The sequence below is a fragment of the Triticum urartu genome, chromosome 2 (assembly GCF_003073215.2).
Source record: "Triticum urartu cultivar G1812 chromosome 2, Tu2.1, whole genome shotgun sequence".
Lineage (NCBI taxonomy): Eukaryota > Viridiplantae > Streptophyta > Magnoliopsida > Poales > Poaceae > Triticum > Triticum urartu.
In genome coordinates, this window is record NC_053023.1 from 109,560,650 (window position 1) to 109,585,239 (window position 24,590).

At 40.5% G+C, this 24,590-nt stretch overlaps 1 protein-coding gene across 3 annotated transcripts; it reads right to left on the reverse strand.

The window, feature by feature from the left end:
* Window positions 1-17,657: 17,657 nt before the first annotated feature.
* LOC125536174 lies at window positions 17,658-22,325 on the reverse strand. 3 transcript variants are annotated; one of them, XM_048699339.1, is made up of 3 exons: window positions 22,129-22,325; window positions 21,414-21,733; window positions 17,658-18,154 (listed from the first exon to the last, which is right to left on the reverse strand). In XM_048699339.1, exons 1-3 carry the CDS (start codon window positions 22,265-22,267, stop codon window positions 18,137-18,139), a joined length of 477 nt encoding a protein of 158 aa, XP_048555296.1. In that variant the 5' UTR covers window positions 22,268-22,325; the 3' UTR covers window positions 17,658-18,136. The 3 variants fall into 3 exon arrangements, with proteins under 3 accessions (XP_048555296.1, XP_048555294.1, XP_048555295.1); XM_048699337.1 differs by lacking the exon at window positions 17,658-18,154 and adding an exon at window positions 20,067-20,405; XM_048699338.1 differs by lacking the exon at window positions 17,658-18,154 and adding an exon at window positions 20,422-20,874.
* Between the last annotated feature and the right edge of the window lie 2,265 nt (window positions 22,326-24,590).

Genomic DNA, 24,590 nt, shown 5'->3' on the forward strand with positions numbered 1-24,590 from the left:
TTTCTGGACGTGAGGAATTTATATATTAATCATCTTAAAAAATAATTAACTAAATATCACTCTCCATTAAAAAATGGCAGCAAATCTTGTGAGCGCTAAAGTTTCTGTTTTTTACAGCAAGATTGCAAAGACTTTCCCCAAGTCTTCCCAAAGGTTATACTTGGCACAAACACTAATTAAAACATAAAACCACATATAACCAGAGTCTAGATAGATTATTTATTTATAAACAGGAGCAAAAGGCAAGGAACAAAATTAAAATTGGGTTGTCTCCCAACAAGCGCTAACGTTTAACGCCCCTAGCTAGGCATGATGATTTCAATGATGCTCACATAAAAGATGAGAATTTAAATATAAAGAGAGCATCATGAAGAATATGACTAGCACATTTAAGTCTAACCCACTTCCTATGCATAGGGATTTTGTGAGCAAACAATTTATGGGAACAATAATCAACTAGCATAGGAAGGCAAAACAAGCATAACTTTAAAACTTTAAGCACATAGAGAGGAAAATTGATATTATTGCAATTACTACAAGCATATACTCCTCCCTCATAATAATTTTCAGTAGTATCATGAATGAATTCAACAATATAAACATCACATAAAGCACTCTTTTCATGATCTACAAGTATGCAAAGTTGACACTCTTCCAAAATAGTGGGATCATTACTTCCTATAGTTGACACTCTTCCAAACCCACTATCATAAATTTAATCATCATAAATAGGAGGCATGCTATCATCAAAATAAATTTGCTCGTCAAAACTTGGGGGACAAAAAATATCATCTTCATCAAACATAGCATCCCCAAGCTTGTGGCTTTGCATATCATTAGCATCATGGATATTCAAAGAATTCATACTAACATATTGCAATCATGCTCATCATCCAAAGATTTAGTGCCAAACATTCTAATGCATTCTTCTTCTAACAATTTGGCACAATTATCGGAATCCTTATTTTCATGAAAGACATTAAAAAGATGAAGCATATGAGGCAACCTTAATTCCATTTTTTGTAGTTTTGTTTTATAGACTAAACTAGTGATAAAACAAGAAACAAAAAGATTCAATTGCAAGATCTAAAGATATACCTTCAAGCGCTAACCTCCCCGGCAACGGCGCCAGAAAATAGCTTGATGTCCACTACACAACCTTCTTCTTGTAGATGTTGTTGGGCCTCCAAGTGCAGAGGTTTGTAGGACAATAGCAAATTTCCCTCAAGTGGATGACCTAAGGTTTATCAATTCGTGGGAGGCGTAGGATGAAGATGGTCTCTCTCAAACAACCCTGCAACCAAATAACAAAGAGTCTCTTGTGTCCCCAACCCACCCAATACAATGGTAAATTGTATATGTGCACTAGTTTGGCGAAGAGATGGTGATACAAGTGAAATATGGATGGTAGATAAAGGTTTTTGTAATCTGAAAATATAAAAACAGCAAGGTAACTAATGATAAAAGTGAGCACAAACGGCGTTGCAATGCGTTGAAACAAGGCCTAGGGTTCATACTTTCACTAGTGCAAGTCCTCTCAACAATAATAACATAATTGGATCATATAACTATCCCTCAACATGCAACAAAAAGTCACTCCAAAGTCACTAATAGTGGAGAACAAACGAAGAGATTATGGTAGGGTACGAAACCACCTCAAGTTATTCTTTCTGATCAATCTATTCAAGAGTTCATACTAGAATAACACCTTAAGACACAAATCAACCAAAACCCTAATGTCACCTAGATACTCCAATGTCACCTCAAGTATCCGTGGGTATGATTATACGATATGCATCACACAGTCGCAGATTCATCTATTCAACCAACAGAAAGAACCTCAAAGAGTGCCCCAAAGTTTCTACCGAAGAGTCAAGACGAAAACGTGTGCCAAACCTTATGCATAAGTTCACGAGGTCACGAAACTCACAAGTTGATCACCAAAACATACGTCAAGTGGATCACGTGATATCCCATTGTCACCACAGATAAGCACATGCAAGACATACATCAAGTGTTCTCAAATCCTTAAAGACTCAATCCGATAAGATAACTTCGAAGGGAAAACTCAATGCATCACAAGAGACTAGAGGGGGTGAAACATCATAAGATCCAACTATAATATAAAAGCTCGCGATACATCAAGATCGTGCCGAATCAAAAAAAAGAGAGAGAGAGAGAGAGAGAAATAGAGAGAGAGAGAGAGATCAAACACGTAGCTACTGGTACATACCCTCAGCCCCGAGGGTGAACTACTCCCTCCTTGTCATGGAGAGCACCGGGATGATGAAGATGGCCACCGGTGATGGATTCCCCTCTCCGGCAGGGTGCCAGGACGGGTCTAGATTGGTTTTCGGTGGCTACTGAGGCTTCTGGCGGCGGAACTCCCGATCTATTGTGCTCCCCCATATTTTTATGGTATATTGATATATATATATAGGTGAAATAAGTCGGTCAGGGGAGCCACGAGGGGCCCACGAGGGTGGGGCGTGCCCAGGGGGTAGGGCATGCTTCCTGCCTCGTGGCTTCCTCGAAGCTTCCCTAACATCTACTCCAAGTCTCCTGGATTGCTTCCGTTCCAAAAATAACTCTCCTGAAGGGTTCATTCCATTTGGACTCCGTTTGATATTCCTTTTCTTCGAAACACTGAAATAGGCAAGAAAACAGCAATTTGGGCTGGGCCTCCGGTTAATAGGTTAGTCCCAAAAATAATATAAAAGTGTATAATAAAGCCCATAAACATCCAAAACAGATAATATAATAGTATGAATACTTCATAAATTATAGATACGTTGGAGACGTATCAAAGTCCTACTCCTACTAGGAGGAGGACTCCTCCTCTCCTGGCGCGCCCCAAGGGTCGGTCGGCCTCCCCCTTGCTCCTTTATATACGAGGGCAGGGGGCACCCTAGAACACACAAGTTGATTGTTTCCAGCCATGTGCGATGCCCCCCTCCACCATAATCCACCTCGGTCATATCGTCGTAATGCTTAGGCGAAGCCCTGCGTCGGTAGCTTCATGATCACCGTCATCACGCCGTCGTGCTGACGAAGCTCTCCATCGACACTCAGGTGGATCAAGAGTTCGTGGGACGTCACCGAGCTGAACGTGTGCAGATCACGGAGGTGCCGTACTTTCGGTACTAGGATCGGTCGGATCGTGAAGTCGTATGACTACATCAACCGCGTTGTCATAACGCTTCCGCTTATGGTCTACGAGGGTATGTGGACAACGCTCCTCCCTCTCGTTGCTATGCATCACCATGATAGATCTTGTGTGTGCGTAAATATTTTTTGAAATTACTGTGTTCCCAAACAGTGGTATCAGAGCCAAGTCTATGCGTAGATATTATATGCATGAGTAGAACACAAAGGAGTTGTGGGCGTGGGTATGTACACATTGCTTGTCATCACTAGTTGATTCTTGATTCAGCGGTATTGTTGGATGAAGCGGCCCAGACCGACATTACGCGTACGCTTACACGATACTGGTTCTACCGACGTGCTTCGCACACAGGTGGCTGGTGGGTGTCAGTTTCTCTAACTTTAGTTGAATCGGATTCAATGAACAGGGTTCTTTCTGAATATCAAAAAGCAATCACTATACCGCATTGTGGTTTTTGATGCATAGGTAAGATCGGTTCTTGCTCAGCCCGTAGCAGCCACGTAAAACTTGCAACAACAAAGTAGAGGACGTCTAACTTGTTTTTGCAGGGCATGTTGTGATGTGATATGGCCAAGACATGATGCTAAATTTTATTGTATGAGATTATCATGTTTTGTAACACAGTTATCGGCAACTGGCAGGAGCCATATGGTTGTCGCTTTATTGTATGAAATGCAATCGCCATGTAATTCCTTTACTTTATCACTAAGCGGTAGCGATAGTCGTAGAAGAAATAGTTGGCGAGACGACAACGATGCTATGATGGAGATCAAGGTGTTGCACCGGTGACGATGGTGATCATGACGGTGCTTCGGAGATGGAGATCAAAGGCACAAGATGATGATGGCCATATCATATCACTTATACTGATTGCATGTGATGTTTATCCTTTATGCATCTTATTTTGCTTAGTTTGATGGTAGCATTATAAGATGGCCTCTCATTAAATTTCAAGGTACCTCCCTGAGTATGCACCGTTGCGAAAGTTCGTCGTGCCGAGACACCACGTGATGACCGGGTGTGATAAGCTCTATGTTCACATACAACGGGTGCAAGCCAGTTTTGCACACACAGAATACTCGGGTTAAACTTGACGAGCCTAGCATATGCAGATATGGCCTCGGAACACTGAGACCGAAAGGTCGAGCGTGAATCATATAGTAGATATGATCAACATAGTGATGTTCACCATTGAAAACTACTCCATCTCACGTGATGATCGGACATGGTTTAGTTGATATGGATCACGTGATCACTTAGATGATTAGAGGGATGTCTATCTAAGTGGGAGTTCTTAAGTAATTTGATTAATTGAACTTTAATTTATCATGAACTTAGTACCTGATAGTATTTTGCATGTCTATGTTGTTGTAGATAGATGGCTCGTGTTGTTGTTCTGTTGAATTTTAATGCGTTCCTAGAGAAAGCTAAGTTGAAAGATGATGGTAGCAACTACACGGACTGGGTCCGTAACTTGAGGATTATCCTCATTGTTGCATAGAAGAATTACGTCCTGGAAGCACCGCTAAGTGCCAAACCCGCTACAGGAGCAACGCCATATGTTATGAATGTCTGGCAGAGCAAAGCTGATGACTACTCGATAGTTCAGTGTGCCATGCTTTACGGCTTAGAACCGGGACTTCAACGACGTTTTGAACGTCATGGAGCATATGAGATGTTCCAGGAGTTAAAGTTAATATTTCAAGCAAATGCCCGGATTGAGAGATATGAAGTCCCCAATAAGTTCTATAGTTGCAAGATGGAGGAGAACAGTTCTGTCAGTGAACATATACTCAAAATGTCTGGGTATAATAATCACTTGATTCAACTAGGAGTTAATATTCCCGATGATAGTGTCATTGGCAGAATTCTTCAATCACTGCCACCAAGCTACAAGAGCTTCGTGATGAACTATAATATGCAAGGGATGGATAAAACAATTCTCGAGCTCTTCGCAATGCTAAAGGCTGCGGAGGTAGAAATCAAGAAGGAGCATCAAATGTTGATGGTCAACAAGACCACCAGTTTCAAGAAAAAGTGTAAAGGGAAGAAGGGGAACTTCAAGAAGAATGGCAAGCAAGTTTCTACTCAAGTGAAGAAGCCCAAGTCTGGACCTAAGCATGAGACTGAGTGCCTCTACTGCAAAGGGACTGGTCACTAGAAACGGAACTGGCCCAAGTATTTGGCGGCTAAGAAGGATGGCAAGGTGAACAAAGGTATATGTGATATACATGTTATTGATGTGTACCTTACTAATGCTCGCAGTAGCACTTGGGTATTTGATATTGGTTCTGTTGCTAATATTTGCAACTCGAAACAGGGACTACGGATTAAGCGAAGATTGGCTAATGACGATGTGACGATGCGCGTGGGAAATGGTTCCAAAGTCGATGTGATCGCGGTCGGCACGCTACCTCTACATCTACCTTCGAGATTAGTTTTAGACCTGAATAATTTTTATTTGGTGATAGCGTTAAGCATGAACACTATATCTGGATCTTGTTTGATGCGAGACGGTTATTCATTTAAATCAGAGAATAATGGTTGTTCTATTTATATGAGTAATATCTTTTATGGTCATGCACCCTTGAAGAGTGGTCTATTTTTATTGAATCTCGATAGTAGTGATACACATATTCATAATATTGAAGCCAAAAGATACAGAGTTGATAATGATAGTGCAACTTATTTGTGGCACTACCATTTGGGTCATATTGGTGTAAAGCGCATGAAGAAACTCCATTCTGGTGGACTTTTGGAATCACTTGATTATGAATCACTTGTTACTTGCGAACCATGCCTCATGGGCAAGATGACTAAAACTCCGTTTTTTGGAACAATGGAGTGAGCAACAGATTTGTTGGAAATCATACATGCTGATGTATGTGGTCCGATGAATGTTGAGGCTCGCGACGGGTATCGTTATTTTCTCACCTTCACAAATGATTTGAGCAGATATGGGTATATCTACTTGATAAAGCATAAGTCTGAAACATTTGAAAAGTTCAAAGAATTTTAGAGTGAAGTAGAAAATCATTGTAACAAGAAAATAAAGTTTCTATGACCTGATCGTGGAGGAGAATATTTGAGTTACGAGTTTGGTCTTCATTTGAAACAATGCGGAATAGTTTCGCGACTCACGCCACCCGGAACACCACAGCGTAATGGTGTGTCCGAACGTCGTAATCGTATTTGACTAGATATGGTGCGATCTATGATGTCTCTTACTGATTTACCACTATTGTTTTGGGGTTATGCTTTAGAGACGGCTGCATTCACGTTAAATAGGGCACCATCTAAATCCGTTGAGACGACACCTTATGAACTATGGTTTGGCAAGAAACCAAAGTTGTCGTTTCTTAAAGTTTAGGGTTGTGATGCTTATGTGAAAAAGCTTCAACCTGATAAGCTCGAACCGAAATTGGAGAAATGTGTCTTCATAGGATACCCAAAGGAGACTGTTGGGTACACCTTCTATCACAGATCCGAAGGACAGACATTCATTGCTAAGAATGGATCCTTTCTAGAGAAGGAGTTTCTCTCGAAAGAAGTGAGTGGGAGGAAAGTAGAACTTGATGAGGTAACTATACATGCTCCCTTATTGGAAAGTAGTTCATCACAGAAATCTGTTCCTGTGACTCCTATACCAATTAGTGAGGAAGCTAATGATGATGATCATGTAACTTCAGATCAAGTTACTACCAAACCTCGTAGGTCAACCGGAGTAAGATCCGCACCAGAGTGGTACAGTAATCATGTTCTGGAGGTCATGTTACTTGACCATGACAAACCTACGAACTATGAGGAAGCGATGATGAGCCCAGATTCCGCGAAATGGCTTGAGGCCATGAAATCTGAGATGGGATCCATGTATGAGAACAAAGTGTGGACTTTGGTTGACTTGCCCAATGATCGGCAAGCCATCGAGAATAAATGGATCTTCAAGAAGAAGATTAACGCTGACGGTAATGTTACTGTCCACAAAGCTCGACTTGTTGCGAAAGGTTTTCGACAAGTTCAAGTAGTTGACTACGATGAGACCTTCTCACCCGTAGCGATGCTTAAGTCCATCCAAATCATGTTAGCAATTGCTGCATTTTATGATTGTGAAATTTGGCAAATGGATGTAAAGACTGCATTCCTGAATGGATTTCTGGAAGAAGAGTTGTATATGATGCAGCCTGAAGGTTTTATCGATCCAAAGGATGCTAACAAAGTGTGCAAGCTCCAGCGATCCATTTATGGACTAGTGCAAGCATCTCGGAGTTGGAATAAACGTTTTGATAGTGTGATCAAAGCATATGGTTTTATACAGACTTTTGGAGAAGCCTATATTTACAAAAAAGTGAGTGGGAGCTCTGTAGCATTTCTAATATTATATGTGGATGACATATTGTTGATTGGAAATGATATGGAATTTCTGGATAGCATAAAAGGATACTTGAACAAGAGTTTTTCAATGAAATACTTCGGTGAAGCTGCTTATATATTGGGCATCAAGATCTATAGAGATAGATCAAGACGCTTAATTGGACTTTCACAAAGCACATACCTTGATAAAGTTTTGAAAAGGTTCAAAATGGATCAAGCAAAGAAAGGGTTCTTGCCTGTGTTACAAGGTGTGAAGTTGAGTCAGACTCAATGCCCGACCACTGCAGAAGATAGAGAGAAAATGAAAGGTGTTCCCTATGCTTCAGCCATAGGCTCTATCATGTATGCAATGTTGTGTACCAGACCTGATGTGTGCCTTGCTATCAGTTTAGCAGGGAGGTACCAAAGTAATCCAGGAGTGGATCACTGGACATCGGTCGAGAACATCCTGAAATACCTGAAAAGGACTAGGGATATGTTTCTCGTTTATGGAGGTGACAAAGAGCTCGTCGTAAATGGTTACGTCGATGCAAGCTTTGACACTAATCCCGTTGACTCTAAGTCACGGACTGGATACGTGTTTATATTGAACAGTGGAGCTGTCAGTTGGTGCAGTTCTAAGCAAAGCGTCGTGGCGGGATCTACGTGCGAAGCGGAGTACATAGCTGCTTCGAAAGAAGGAAATGAAGGAGTCTGGATGAAGGAGTTCATATCCGATCTAGGTCTCATACCTAGTGCATCCGGTCCAATGAAAATCTTTTGTGACAATACTGGTGCAATTGCCTTGGCAAAGGAATCCAGATTTCACAAGAGAACCAAGCACATTAAGAGATGCTTCAATTCCATCCGCGATCAAGTCAAGGAGGGAGACATAGAGATTTGCAATACATATGGATCTGAATGTTGCAGACCCGTTGACTAAGCCTCTCTCACGAGCAAAACATGATCAACACCAAGACTCCATGGGTGTTAGAATCATTACTGTGTAATCTAGATTATTGACTCTAGTGCAAGTGGGAGACTGAAGGAAATATGCCCTAGAGGCAATAATAAAGTTGTTATTTATATTTCCTTATATCATGATAAATGTTTATTATTCATGCTAGAATTGTATTAAACGGAAACTTAGTACATGTGTGAATACATAGACAAACAGAGTGTCACTAATATGCCTCTACTTGACTAGCTCGTTGAATCAAATATGGTTAAGTTTCCTAGCCATAGACATGATTTGTCATTTGATTAATGGGATCACATCATTAGAGAATGATGTGATTTGCTTGACCCATTCCGTTAGCTTAGCACTTGATCGTTTAGTATATTGCTATTGCTTTCTTCATGACTTATAGATGTTCCTATGACTATGAGATTATGCAACTCCCGAATACCAGAGGAACACTTTGTGTGCTACCAAACATCACAATGTAACTGGGTGATTATAAAGGTGCTCTACAGGTGTCTCCGATGGTACTTGTTGAGTTGGCATAGATCGAGATTAGGATTTGTCACTCCGATTGTCGGAGAGGTATCTCTGGGCCCTCTCGGTAATGCACATAACTATAAGCCTTGCAAGCAAAGTGACTAATGAGTTAGTTGCGGGATGATGCATTACGGAACGAGTAAAGAGACTTGCCGGTAACGAGATTGAACTAGGTATTGAGATACCGACGATCGAATCTCGGGCAAGTAACATACCGATGACAAAGGGAACAACGTATGTTGTTATGCGGTTTGACCGATAAAGATCTTCGTAGAATATGTAGGAGCCAATATGAACAGCCAAGTTTCTCTATTGGTTATTGACCGGAGATGAGTCTCGGTCATGTCTACATAGTTCTCGAACCCGTAGGGTCCGTACGCTTAACGTTCGGTGACGATCGGTATTATGAGTTTATGTGTTTTGATGTACCGAAGGTAGTTCGCAGTCCCGGATATGATCACGGACATGACGAGGAGTCTTGAAATGGTCTAGACATAAAGATTGATATATTGGACGGCTATATTCGGACACCTGAAGTGTTTCGGGTGATTTTGGAGAAAACCGGAGTGTCGGGGGGTTACCGGAACCCCCCGGGAGAACTAATGGGCCACATGGGCCTTAGTGGAGAGAGAGAGAGAGGGCCGGCAAGGGCAGGCCGCGCGCCCCCTCCCCCTCTGGTTCGAATTGGACTAGGGAAGGGGGTGGCGCCCCCCTTTCCTTCTCCCTCTCCTCCTTCCTTTCCCCCTCCTAGTAGGAGTAGGAAAGGGGAGTCCTACTCCTACTAGGAGGAGGACTCCTCCTCTCCTGGCGCACCCCAAGGGCCGGCCAGCCTCCCCCCTTGCTCCTTTAAATATGGGGGCAGGGGGCACCCTAGAACACACAAGTTGATTGTTTCCAGCCGTGTGTGGTGCCCCCCTCCACCACAATCCACCTCGGTCATATCGTCGTAGTGCTTAGGCCAAGCCCTGCGCTGGTAGCTTCATCACCACCGTCATCACGCCGTCATGCTGACGAAGCTCTCCGTCGACACTCAACTAGATCGAGAGTTCGTGGGACATCGCCGAGCTGAATGTGTGCAGATCGCGGAGGTGCCGTACTTTCAGTACTAGGATCGGTCGGATAATGAAGGTGTCGACTACATCAACCGCGTTGTCATAACGCTTCCGCTTACGGTCTACGAGGGTACATGGACAACACTCTTCCCTCTCGTTGCTATGCATCACTATGATAGATCTTGCGTGTGCATAGGAATTTTTTTGAAATTACTGCGTTCCCAAACAGATATGAAGAGAATAAGGAGTGACAAGACCCTAATCTTGGGTATTCCCAAGGCACCCCAAGGTAATATTAAAGTAAGATCCAAGCAACTAAGTTTGGGGATGCCCCGGAAGGCATCCCCTCTTTCGTCTCCAACATTATCGGTAACCTCACTTGGAGCAATATTTTTATTCGTCACATGATATGAGTTTTGCTTGGAGCGTCGTTTTATTTTATTTTTATTTGCTTGCTGGTATTTATAATAATGTTTTGCATCTTTTATTTCAATAAAAATGTCAAGGATAGCATTTACTATGCTTATTTTACAAGTCTACATGTTGCTGTTTGAAAATAGAAAGTTTATCGCTGTTGCAAAAATTCACTAGAAAAGTCAGAGTGAGATAAAATGTTGAAACTTTTTGCATAATAAGATCTGATAAATTTTCTACAGTGTGGTAGAATTTCATAATGTTTGGAGTTAGGGAAGTATTGATACTCTTGCATTCTTTACAGGCTGTACTGTTTTAGCAGATTGATGTTATGTTTGATTGTTTAATGATTCTATTTGAGGATAGGAGTATTAAATATGCAGAGGCATTTAGTATGAAATGTTGAATAATAATTTTAGTGATTTGCTACAGTAGAGAATGATAAGGTTTTAGCATTGGTTTATACTAACTCATCTCACGAGTTCTTGTTGAGTTTTGTGTGGATGAAGCTTTTGAGATTTAGGAAAACCGTGATATCACAGGAATCAAGGAGACACAAAAGCTCAAGCTTGGGGATTCCCAAGGCATCCCAAGATAATATTCAATAATTCTCAAGCATCTAAGCTTGGGGATGCCCCGGTAGGCATCCCACCTTTCTTCTTCAACAATTATCGGTTAGTATCGGTTGAGCCTAAGTTTTTGCTTCTTCACATGAGTTGTGCTATTCTTAGAATGTCATTTTATTTTCATTTTGCTTGCTGTTTTAATAAAATACTTAGATCTGAAAGTTTTTAAATAAAGTAAATTCCTCAAATAGTTACCAGGGAGGCTAGTTAAGCGGCATTCATATCCCGTCAATGAAGCTCTTTTCTATGTCATTTACTCTTGTGCTTCACTTATATCCGATGAGTAGCTCTTTTCTATGTCATTTACTCTTGTGCTTCACTTATATCCTATGAGTAAATTGTTGAATAAATTGAATGTCATGAAGTTGAAATCATATCATGCCTAGTGGTAGATTCACATTGGGTTTAGAAAGTGAAATCTTTTGAGGCTTGACAATCACAATATTGGTCATACAAGCAATTCACGAATAATTAGTATAAGGAAGAGAACTTTCACATATAAATACACTATCATGGAAATCTTTTGTGATTGTGAGCCCCCATCAAAATATTATATGCCAAAAATTTTGATGTTGTACAAGGAAGACCACGTAATGGTTTATATTTGTTCATATTCACATAGAAGTTATATTGTCATAGATCCTTCAACATTTGGTGCTTGCCCCCAATCTTTGCTAGCAAAAAATTCCGCACCAAGTAGAGATACTAATTGTGCATCCAAAAACCCTTAAACCCAAATCTTATTTTCAAGAGTCCACCATACCTACCTAAGGATTGAGTAAGATCCTTCAAGTAAGTTGTCATCGGTGCAATAAGGCAATAAAAATTGCTTCTAAATTAGTGTAAGAGAAAATTGAGCGTTGTACGAACTTGTGATGGCAAAGAATAAAAGCGACAGACTACATAATAAAGGTTGCTATCATAAGGGGCAATATAATGTGACGTTCTTTTGCACTAAGGGGTTGAGCATACAAATAAATAAGCGCATGGCAACCTCTGCTTCCCTCTGCGAAGGGCCTATCTTTTACTTTTTGGTATTTACTTTTATGCAAAGAGTCAAAGTTTTTCTCTCTATTCCCTTTTTATTTTTCTCTTTTGGCAAGCATCATGTGGTGAGGAAAGATCTAGGCACATATGTCCAGTTGAATATGGGTACCATGAGTTATTATTGTTGGCATCACCCTTGAGGTGAATATGTTGGGAGGCAAAACAATAAGCCCCTATCTTTCTATGTGTCTGGTTGAAACGTTTTGCTCATGTGTACGCGGTGAGTGTAAGCAATCATAGAAGACTATATGATGGTTGAGTATGTGGAGCTCTTACTTAAACTATGTTGAATAAGTTGAATTACAATTGCTTGGTGACTGAGAATATAGGTTGTCGAGTTTCAAGAGAATTCATTGTTTGAACCTTAACATGTGAATTGGTTGCTACTTTAAACATGAGAAATTTTATAAGAAAGAATTTTTGTTATGATGCTAGAAAAGGTGATTGAAATTGGCATTGATCAAAGTTATGCACTTTGCTAGCATTCACACTTCATAAATTATTTCTTTTATCATTTACCTACTCGAGGACGAGTAAGAATTAAGCTTGGGGATGCTGATACGTCTCCAATGTACCTATAATTTATGAAGTATTCATGCCAATATATTATCATTCTTGGATGTTTTACAATCATTTTATAGCAACTTATTTATATCATTTTTTGGGACTAACCTATTGAACCAGTGCCCAGTGGCAGTTGCTTTTTTTGCTTGTTTCTTACATCGCAGAAAATCAATATCAAACGGAGTCCAAACACCGCAAAACTTTTTGTGGATTTTTTATGGACTAGAAGACTCCCGATGGGCTAGAGCGGCACCTGGGGGTGCCCCAAGGGGGGCACAACCCACCAGGGCGTAGGGATGGCACCCGCAGGGTTTGGGTATGGGTGGAGCCACCCCATACCCTTACCCGTCCCATTTAAGCTTACCCACCACCCATACCCATACCCGCTAGTGGGTACAAAATTTTCCCATACCCATCACCGACAGGGTAAATGGGTACCCGTGGGTAAAAATATCCATGTTTCAATAACATCAATTTGAATGAAATGTAATCATAAACAACAACATACAATCATAATTTATAAACAACAACACATAATAATATTCATACATACTTATAAACAACAATACATCATAAACACAACACATTTTATAAACATCAACACTTTCTTGTAAACAACAACACATCAAAGCATCAAAACATAGTCATAAAAATAATAGCACATAGTCATACACTTTAAATTCACAAACTCACAACAAAGGGTAGAGGTAATTTTTCCGTACTTGTTAGAATTTATAAAGGTACATGGGTATGCGGGTATGGGTTATATGATCTCGTACCCATACCCACGCTACCCGATGGGTTTGAGATTTCCCTTTTTACATACCCATGGGTAACTTGTTGTCCCATGCCCTTACCCTAATAGGGTTTTTACCCACAGGGTACATGGGTAATGGGTACCCATTTCCATCCCTACCAGGGCGCGCCCAGGTGGGTTGTGCCCACCTCAGTGGCCTCCCGCACCCCCTCTTTGTCCTATAAATTCCCAAATATTCCGAAACCCTTCGGGGTTAACCTAGATCAGAAGTTCCACCGCTGCAAGGCTCTATAGCCACCTAAAACCAATCTAGACCCTTTCTGGCACCCTGCCTGAGGGGGGAATCATCACCGGTGGCCATCTTCATCATCCCGGCGGCCACCACGATGAGGAGGGAGTAGTCCACCCTCAGGGCTGAGGGTTTGTACCAGTAGCTATGTGTTTAATCTCTCTCTCTCTCTCGTGTTCTTGAGATGTCACGATCTTGATGTATCGCGGGCTTTGTTAATATAGTCAGATCATATGGTGTTTTCCCCTTTTTATCTTGTTGTGATGAATTGAGTTTTTCCCTTTGAGATTTCGTTGTTATCGGATTGAATTCTTTTATGTATTTGAGAGCACTTGATATATGTCTTGCATATGAATACTCGTGGTGACAATGGGGTATCGTATTGATTCACTTGATATATGTTTTGGCACTCAACTCCTGGATTCCCGAGGTGACATTGGGGTAATCTACGCATAGGGGTTGATGCACGTTCTTGTCTTTGTTTCTTCGGTAGAAATCTTGGGAAACTCTTTGAAGTTCTTTGTGTCGGATTGAGTATTACGAATCTGAATTTGCTTTGGTGTTATTTTAGTATGAACTCTTGGTTAGATCGATCGAAAAGTATAGCTTGTTGTTATTTTGGTACGAACTCTAGGATAGATTGATCAGAAAGAATAGCTTTGAGGTGGTTTCGTACCCTACAAACAATTTATTCTTATGTTCTCCGCTAGATAAGAACTTTGGAGTGATTATTCATCGCACTTTGAGGGGTGGTTATATGATCCAACTATATTAGGACTGTTGAGAGATTGCACTAGCGAAAGTACGGACCCTAGGCCTCATTTTCAAGCATTGCAATACCATTTTTATGCTCGTTTACTATTTGCTACCTTGCTGCTTTTATTTATTCGGGCTATAAAAATATATTTCTACCATCAATATTACACTTTTATCACCATCTCTTCGTCGAACTAGTCCACCTATACAAATTACCATTGTATTTGGTGTGTTGGGGACACAAAAGACTTTTAATTATTTGGTTGCAGGGTTGTTTGAGAGAGACCATCTTCATCCTACACCTCCCACGGATTGATAAACCTTAGTTCATCCACTTGAGGGAAAGTTGCTACTGTCCTACAATACTCTACGCTTGGAGGCCCAACACGTGTCTACAAGAATAAAGTTGTGTAGTAGACATCAGCTACCGGTACATACCCTCAGCTACGAGGGTGAACTACTCCATCCTCATCATGGTGACCACCGCGATGATGAAGATGGACTCTGGTGATGATTTTCCTCTCCGACAGGGTGCCGGAACAGGGTCCCGATTGAGTATCCGTGGATACAGAGGCTTGCGGGGGGCGAACTTCTCATATAGGGTTCTTTCTGGGGGTTTTGGTATTTATAGGAATTTTTGGCGGTGGTCTCACGTCAGGGGGGTCCACGAGGCAGCTACAAGCTCGAGGGGCGCACCCTAGGGGGTGGGCATGCCCGCAAGTCTTGTCGTGCCCTCGTGGCTCTCCTGGCCTGGCTCCGGTGCTCCGTGGATCTCTTCTGGTCCATAAAAAATCACCGTAAATTTTTAGCCCATTCCGAGAACTTTTATTTCTGCACAAAAAACGACACCATCGTAGTTCTTCTGAAAACAGCGTCAGTCCGGATTATTTCTAATCAAATCATACCAAAACCATATAAAATTGTTGTAAACATGGCATGAATACTTCATAAATTATAGATACGTTGGAGACGTATCATCACACAATCCTACAATCCTGCAAAAAATGCCTCAAAGAGTGAAGGTACCAAAAAATACACTCCACTCCCCGTTCGAAGCAACGGGGGGAGATGTATAGCAAAAGTACATCAGGATTCAGCTTCTTGCAAGCAAGGATATCGAGGCCTCTGAATCACTAAATGCAAGTCAACTTCACATTGACAGACACATAATTGGTAGTATACACCCAATGGATGGGATACCTACAACAACCCAGGTCATAGTGCACACAATGACCGGGACATCAGAATACCCGACTCGATTGCATTGGGAAATCGCGATCAGTCACGATGTGTAACAATAGTTCCATCAATTGTATATATACATATATAGATTCTAGAGAATCATATGACCAGAAGTCTACAATTGTCGACATAATATTTCTCAAGTAGATTGCAAAATCCTTTCAAATGAATTCAGATCCAAAGACCATGGCCATGACCAAGTGTGACAACACTCGAACTGGACTCGAGCAAAGGTTATATCTAGGTAGAAATAAACTTGCTCAATAAAGGGAAGGTATTTACATAAGCAGTACCTACACCAGTTTTTTTTTTGGAAACAGAATTGAGAACAACGAGATGGTGAAACATAGAGCAAGTTAGCACAAGGGTCCATGCAGATACCCAACTATCCTCCATAGGTGGAATCTCTTTCCGATAACTTATATCATTGGTAGTATAGAATCATCTATCTCTGTAGTTGATAGATGTGGTGATTACATATCCATGTGGATCACTAGATTCAGACATAGATGGTTCCTAATGGGATCTCAGTTCTGAATCGAAATGCAAAATGCAACATATATTGTGTAAAATCAATAAGTCACTATACAAATTATTTGTTGCCGATATATTTTGGTACAACCAACATAGTGAGTTTCCTTTCACACAAGGATTACTCCTACACTGATGATTACCCATACATGTTAATCGTGTGATAATCTAAATGACGAAATTTGAGACGAAGGATTTGGGTAAAACCTCGAGCACCTTCACTCATGGTACATATGTTGTCTATATCCTGATTATATTAGAGAAATTGATTGTGGACAAATCTTATGCATCCATAACTCGCATGGTTTCATTCTCTAGACATAGAGAAAGATCCATTAAAACCATGAGTTGATGGGAATGCGATATTGGGACATAGAGTTCCATATCCTAGTGTCATTGGACCAACCACACATAATTGGTTGGGGCTCAAGAATATCTTTCAATATCTTCAAGGCATCAAACATTTGTCCTAATCTTTCAGTTTCAGAGAAATCTAGACACTAATATTATTGGATACACCGATCAGATCCTACTATGTCAGATTGTAGACAAAGTTTGTGTTCCTGCTAGGTGTGATAGCCATCTCATGAGAGTCTTCGAAACAAGCCTTGTGGCTACATCCACCAACCATTATCTTAAAGATAATGTTGCTTGTGTTGCCCGGATGCAAACAGGTTACGTAATAAGCAATATCGCTATATTGCATATCTTGCAAGACAAATTATGTGATCGATTTGTTCACCAAGTCTCTACCAACTTCTACATTCCAAAAATATATTCATGGAATGGTGTGTGATGACTTCGGAATTTGCAAGAATCAGGGGTGGTATCTTCCTACATTGTTCCTGTTCAAAGCATCATATTATACCCCTTTTCCTCTTCATGAGTTTACTTTACAGGTTCTCATAAAGGTTTTTAATAAGGTAATATCAACATGAAATAATGTCATACTTTATGTTTTCCCCGCTAGGGTTTTTAGGAATGTATATACGGCATATTTATTGTCCCATTAACTCTATGGGTTTTCATATTGAGTTGAAAGAGGAAATAACTATTATATGTTGCATTATTTTCTTTTTATTTTCCCACTGGGTTTGAAGGAGTTTTGGCAACATATCAAACACTATATTGTTTATATTTTTCCCACAGGGTTTTTGAAGGAGTCTTTCAAGATGATGGTGCTACCTGGACAAGCATGGATTAGAAGGAGTGTTAAGATTAATTAACATAGTAATTAAGGAATTAATCCCTCCTTGGAATAACTGTTGGCAAGCAACCGTTGCGTCGGTTCCGTCTGAACCTGACACCCCCTTGTAAACACATGTTCGAGTGAAATATATAGCACTTCATCTAATGCAAAGATATAGCTCGATCATTTTGTTCCTTTGGATCTCGAATAATATTCCGAACTTGAGGAACAAGCGTGGATCATTGCTCATTAAAACACACAACTATTTTTTATCACATCTGATTTTGACCATTTGTCTACATCGAAAGTCTTCCCCCTACTATCACTATCAGCAAGAACTCCGTAAGTAAAGTCAACAATGTCCACGAAGACCTCCGCCGTTTTCATCACATTATCGTCAGCTTGCTCATGACTTATCTTGCCGCATATGTTCCTATGGATTCTTTTTGTGAACGCCAATTTCTCAACCAAGCCGAAGGAGCTGCCAATAATGCTATACACCTTCTTGAGGTTGACATTGTTTTCCCTTAACTGTGTTATCAAATATTTTGTTTAAACGTCGATGTATTTGTGTGAGACGGCCAGTACACCCTCCCTCCCATCGTCAGAGACATGGAATGGTTGGGCGCTCGCATCTACATGGCCTGCTGTTCTATGCCTCTGGCTTTCCCTGCACAAAAATAAAGCAAAATGTCAAGGCTAACCGAAATAATTCAGTTTGACGTGCCCATCGTGTCTCGCAGAACAATTAAGCAGAATTCAGTACGCCCCGAGTAGTTGTACACGATCTCTTTCATTGATTTCGTCCTCACGGTGTTCAGTCTGCTGTTGCCATACCTGATTCCAAACCCAATCTCCCACAAATACAAGTTTTAGAAGCCATACGCCTCACCAAGCGAGTCGAAACTCAGGCCTAGTTCTAGTTCTGGTATTATTAGGCTTTTCTTAGGCTCTTCCGCGTACTTGCGAATCGACTGCTCTAATGCATTCATCCTAGAAGGACACGGCGTTCTGTCTAGTGGCGCGCTCCACCTGAATTTTACTGAAATCAGTGTCGGTGAGTAAATCTACATAGCAGCCCCCCCCCCCCCCCCCCCCCCCCCCCCCCTCACCCCACCCTGCCACCCCCCGCACGACATCACATAGGAACCAGCAAATTTTCTATTTTTGCGCTGCAAAACTACGAATAGGTACGAGATCAGAACACACATCACATCACAGAGCAACATCGAGGCATTTCAACAAGTATAGTTAACCGGAATAAGATTCAATGCATACCTCTTTGTCCAACCCGTCATCTCGGGTTACGCAGGACGTATCGAAGCAGCTTCCCATCACATGATCTGGATGTTCCAGGCTATTGGAGAACTCCTCCTAGAGGGGAAACCTACCAAGTCACATGATCTGGATGTTCCAGGCTGTTGGAGAACTCCTCCTAGAGGGGAAACCTACTAAGTCACGGCCATGGGCGGCAAAGGAGGCGGTGTTTCGTACCGCAGGGGGCAATTTTTTCGTGTTTTTGACCCTTTTCTGAAACCTATTCGAGATCTAACCCTAGTTTGAAAAAATTTCAAGATCTGACCCTTTTGCTACCGCCAAAGTCGATGGCAGAAGGGTGTAACAGCTTACCGCCGCTAAACAGTAGCCTATACAACCCTACCGTCAAGGTGCTCGGCGATAGGCACGAGCATGCATTGTATTCAATACTTAGGAGGATTTTGCGGTATGGCATGCAACCCTACCGTCAGGGACCTTGGCAGTAGGCTGTTATACCCTACCACCATGGTCCCTGACGATAGCAAAAGGGTCAGATCTCAAAAAAAAAATTCAAACTAGGGTCAGACCTCAAATAGGTTTGAGAAAAGGGCCAAACACAAAATTTAGCCTCGTTCGACAAAGTTCTATCACCTACCCGTCGTAGCAAGCAAGGCCGCCGTAGCTGTGAGGGGGAGTGGCATGCATGTACTAATAATCTGTTCGACGGACCAGCAAGACCACACAAATCGAGGCGTCCCTTCTTAGGCCCCGTTCACAGCTGTGAAACAATAAGGCTGCGTTCGGACGGCAGGAGAGGAAAGCAAAGGAATGAATAAAAGAATAGGAAGTGAAGGTGGGTGAACAGTGCAAACCATAGGTTTCCAACAGGGTGTTTCCTTTGGTCTGACTGTCTGAGTAGATGTTATCTTTCCCGTGAAAAATACCAACTACCAAGTTGTACTTTCTATAATTTTTTATTTGGCTACACACTGTCATCTCTCTCGGGCTTCAGCTAAAAACTTGCCTCCGTGCGGATGCTCCAACTCCCCTGGTATCTGTAGGAATAGTTTCACTATTCACAATTCCTTTGAACCGAACACATCAATGATGAAAAACCACGTGGAATTCCTACTTTCAAAGTTACTCAGGCGTGTCAGAACGCTGCCCCCCATGACTCCTACTGCTACTTCTGTATCATTGTTTATACTGGACAAACATTTAAAATCATTCATCTATGATATTCGGATTATCTAATGACCATACGACACAGGGGTTGAATCTCTGCTTAACCACCACAGGTTAAGCATGCAATAATGCAAAGGTGATTAGAGCAATAACACAAAGTTATTTCAATTCTAACTTGGTTCCATGAGAACAACCAGAAAACGACAATAATCCCAGTACAACAGTATTATCACCAAATACTCCCTCCGTTCCTAAATACAAGTATTTTTAGACATTTCAAATCGACTACAACATACGGATGTATGTAGACATATTTTAGAGTGTATATTCACTCATTTTGCTCCGTATGTAGTCACTTTTTAGAATCTCTAGAAAGAGATATATTTGGGAACGGATGGAGTAAAACAAGTTCATGATTTCTCCAATTAATTATTTAAGGGCTGCTCAAGCTCCTGGGCCCCCAAATCTTCACCTGGCACCTGAACAAAGATAGAGAGACAAAGATGTACTCCCTCCGTCTCAAAATAAGTGACTCAAGTTTGTACTAACTTTGTACTAAAACAATGGACAACTACTGCTAGAACAGAGAAGTAAATTCCGTTTAGTTGTCTGCTTGTTGCAGATACTTTCACCATAACAAAATCCCTAAAATAACATAAATATTTAATATATTATTGAAATTTTGATCTGGCAAGCTTGAGTCTACATGGCAGTTGGAGCATATTTAAAATGTGTTTGTTTACACATGTTGCCATGGAGGGTTTAAAACAGATCAAAATTTGAGCCTGTGTAGGGTTTTCTCAGGAAGTAAAAAATGTAGTAGGAGCAAAAGATTGATGGGTAACTAATTGCATCCTCCCTCCCAAAAGCATAAAACAATGCAGACGAAGCTTCAGTGCCTTAACGTCACCTGGATTTGGATCTGTGACTTGCGAGCCAGCCAGCCACCTATTTCTCATGATTACAGTAGAAATTGGTCATAGTTGTTGTTGACAATGCTTAACCAGTTAATATTGATGATCTAAGCAGCTCAACCACACAAATGACTTTTATGCACTACACTTTCCTTAACAGAATTTAGCGATGGTCTAGTGCAGGACTCTAGATAACAAGGTTGATGGTGGAGAAAGAACCGTCTTCACCCAAACAAAAACCAAACCATCAGACATGTTCACTATATATAAAATCTTGTTTTGCACAGACAGAAGACATGCATGTAAATACAGGAAATATATCTCTTATTAAAACCAGATGAACTAATATAACCAAGCAACACACAGAACACCTAAAACTGAAGGAAAACTTGGTATACAACCTACACAGGAGTAGGTCAGAAAGAGATTAGATTATTTTTCTTGCTAATGCCTAGTGGTTGACTAGATTTTTCTTACTAATGCCTGTGGTTAAGTAGACAATAGGTAACCCCTGGTCCAATAACTGCTATTTAAAGATAGCAGAAAGACAAGGCAATAAGAAAACAATCATACCGTTGATAAAAAGGTATCTTCTATGTCTTCATCATCATACTCAGGAAGTGGAGGTAACAGCTCAGCAATCTCCCTCTGTGACATATCAGAATACGGGCCCAGTTGAGACACTTGCGAACACCCAGAGTTGTTCATTTTGTACACCCACAGTGCAGCAGCCTCAAATGACTTGAACCGGCGGACCATCTCTTCACGGTCACGGGATACCCTCCAATACTTGCACCAGCATTCATACAAGGCCCATAGGGATTCCTTCGACTTAATGGAATTCTCATCAACAAGGGGATATATTCGAGGTGCTTCTTTTGGCTTGGGACCGCCTGCCGTTCAGTAGCACATAGTTACAATTTGATTTGTGGTACGCAGAAAAATACAATCATTTTTACTATTGCTCTCAGCGGAATTGATTTGATTGAAGGCAGCTGGCATAAGTAAATAAACAATATCCTTGCTAGATGTCCGAATGAACATGCTTATTCAAATAGATCTACTTATAATAGGAAATAATATGGGGATTTCAGGTATTAAATTCAGATCCAAGTAAGGAGAATTCCTATATATTCAGAATTCAGATCCAAATTCTGAAAGGGCTATAAACATAATGCGGGAATTTCAGATATAAAATTCAGATCCAAGAAAGAGAATTCCATTGAAAATTTCGGCAATCAGGATTCAGATCCAAATTACGAAATAGCTTTCTCAACATAGGGATTACCTGCAGCTGCAAACATGCGACGGCTGGTACCAGCCGGCAGATAGAGCCGGGGGAGACACGGGGGGAGGACACCAGCAATATCTCCAACGGGGCGGGATGCGAGGGCTGCCCGCGCGAGCTTGGACACGATGAAAGCCATAGCCTAGGTCGGAGGGGATGGTTCTCGAATTAGGGTTTGTGTGCGTCGCCGGTCCCGTATATATCTATACTCCTATATAGTTTAGGAGTAACAAGTGATATGGACCGTTGGATCTTCCTAATTGGATGGCTCAAATTTAATGGCTTTTGTTACCTGTATACGTGACTGCATATAAGGCTAGTTGTGATGGTAGTATCATAGCTAGTACCATGCATGCCAACCAGGTAATTTTGATGATGTGTCATACAATTAAATGAAGAAAGAAAGGGGGAGACTTGTATGAGATCCCATGTATAGGTGAGATCGTGAGATCAACCCTCAAAATTCATATTTAGTCATTTCGAAAAAATCTGAAATTATTTGACAACATTCTTGTGAGGTATGTTTATAGCTCCAAAAAAATCAGCTCAAAACTCAATGTATAGTTGGAGATACAAAAAAGACAAATTCGAATGTGAATAGTAGCAGCTTTGGGTGAATAGTACTTTGACACTATTTACATCTGATTTTGTCTTTTTTGTTTCTATTAATGTAAGTTGAATTAGAAGCTAAAACTTTTTAAGATTATACATCAAACATTGATGTGTGTCTACAAAAAGTTTGGGAATGTTTGGACACGTATTTTTTTTCAAAAATTCGATCTCATAGATCTCACCTAATGTACGATCTCACACAAGTCTCTCCCAAGAAAGAAATGGTTGAGTATCATATCATGATACCGTATCGTAATCAATGCTATGTCAGTATGTGTCATGCATGACAATAAATAAAGTACTACATGATACTAATATATGATAATATGCATTAGGGAGGTAGTATCATAGACTAGTATCATATGCATGATACTAGTATATGATACTGCCCATTACAACCAGCCTAAACCATTGGATATGTTAATCTGATGGCCTACATTGCGGGGATTCGCTGCGCCATTTCCCCGTGCTGCCAATCTGCCACTCTCAGATGTAGAGGGTGCTTGGATACGTTTTAGTCCCATGACTAAAAGTAGTGGGACTAAAACTTGCTAGCCTCACCCATGCTTAGATCCAAATACTGAAGAGACTAAAATCAAGTTATTGAGCATTTATTATCCTCCATACCCTCCAATCCAGAACTCGCATGTGTTAAAGGAGAGGAATTAAATGAGGAGAGATGGCTAATACATATTTTAGTAGGTTTACTATGAATAAAAAAATTTAGCCTCAAGACTAGTCCTAGCCTCTCTTTAGTCAGGGGTGCTTGGAACTTTAGCCTCTAAAAAGGACTATTTTTAGTCAGACCAAAAATAGTCCCTTAGATCCAAGCACCCCCGTAGTACTTTCTAAGATGTGCATGCATATAATTCTCCTTGCGTTCTTTATAGCCAAGCCACTATACAGAAATTTCCAGCAGACTCCGATGATGCATGCAGGAGTAAAGTGGCACCAGGAGTACTAGCAGTAGCAACTAGCATGTATGCATCATGATGAATGAGGGAGAAAAAGCATCTGATGGTGTAGCCTGGGTAAAGGCCGAAAAAGCATTGCAGAGACCGAGCTCCACATAGCTCTTTATTTTTTTTCAGCGAAAATACTATTTTCACACATTGAAAAAATCTGAAAAAAAAGTCTGTACATACATGTGTATTTGTATTATACACGTATGAAATTTCACGAACATATATGTTTTCATGTAGTGTATATGAAAAAGATAAATACACAGATTAATGTAGGCTATATCTTTGTTGTTTTTATGTCAGATATTTATCTTTTTTGTGTAGCACGCAAATAACTGAATTACATGATGAAACTTTTTACCTACTTGACAAACATGCATATGTATTTGTATAAAAAAAATTGATATTTTTTGAAACTTTTAAGTATATTTTGAATTTTTTTGGCAAAATGGGCTCAATGGAGCCCGGCCTCTGCAACGCCGCACTCGGGTAAAGGCGTACAAGCTAAAACAAATTAAACAATAACGAAGAAAGTGAAAATGTAATATATGTATAGCTAAATAGCTTTTACTTTCTCTTATAATTTTTTTTACAAATATTTATTACCCTTCTTTTCTTAGTTTTTATCAACAATTTTGTGAAAACTCTGATTTGTAAACAGACACAATTAATATTTAAATTATTATTTTATTTCTAATGATAAATAACTTGCAAACAATACTCTCTTTGTTGCTCAATCTAATATTTCCTTGATCCATAATAAGTATCGCAGTTCTGAACTGAAGTTAAACTTAAACTTTATTAAGACAAGCATTTGAGGACGAACCTGGTATACTTTTTCTCATGGTATTCTATATTGTGTAAATTTGGTATTTCACAGATATATTT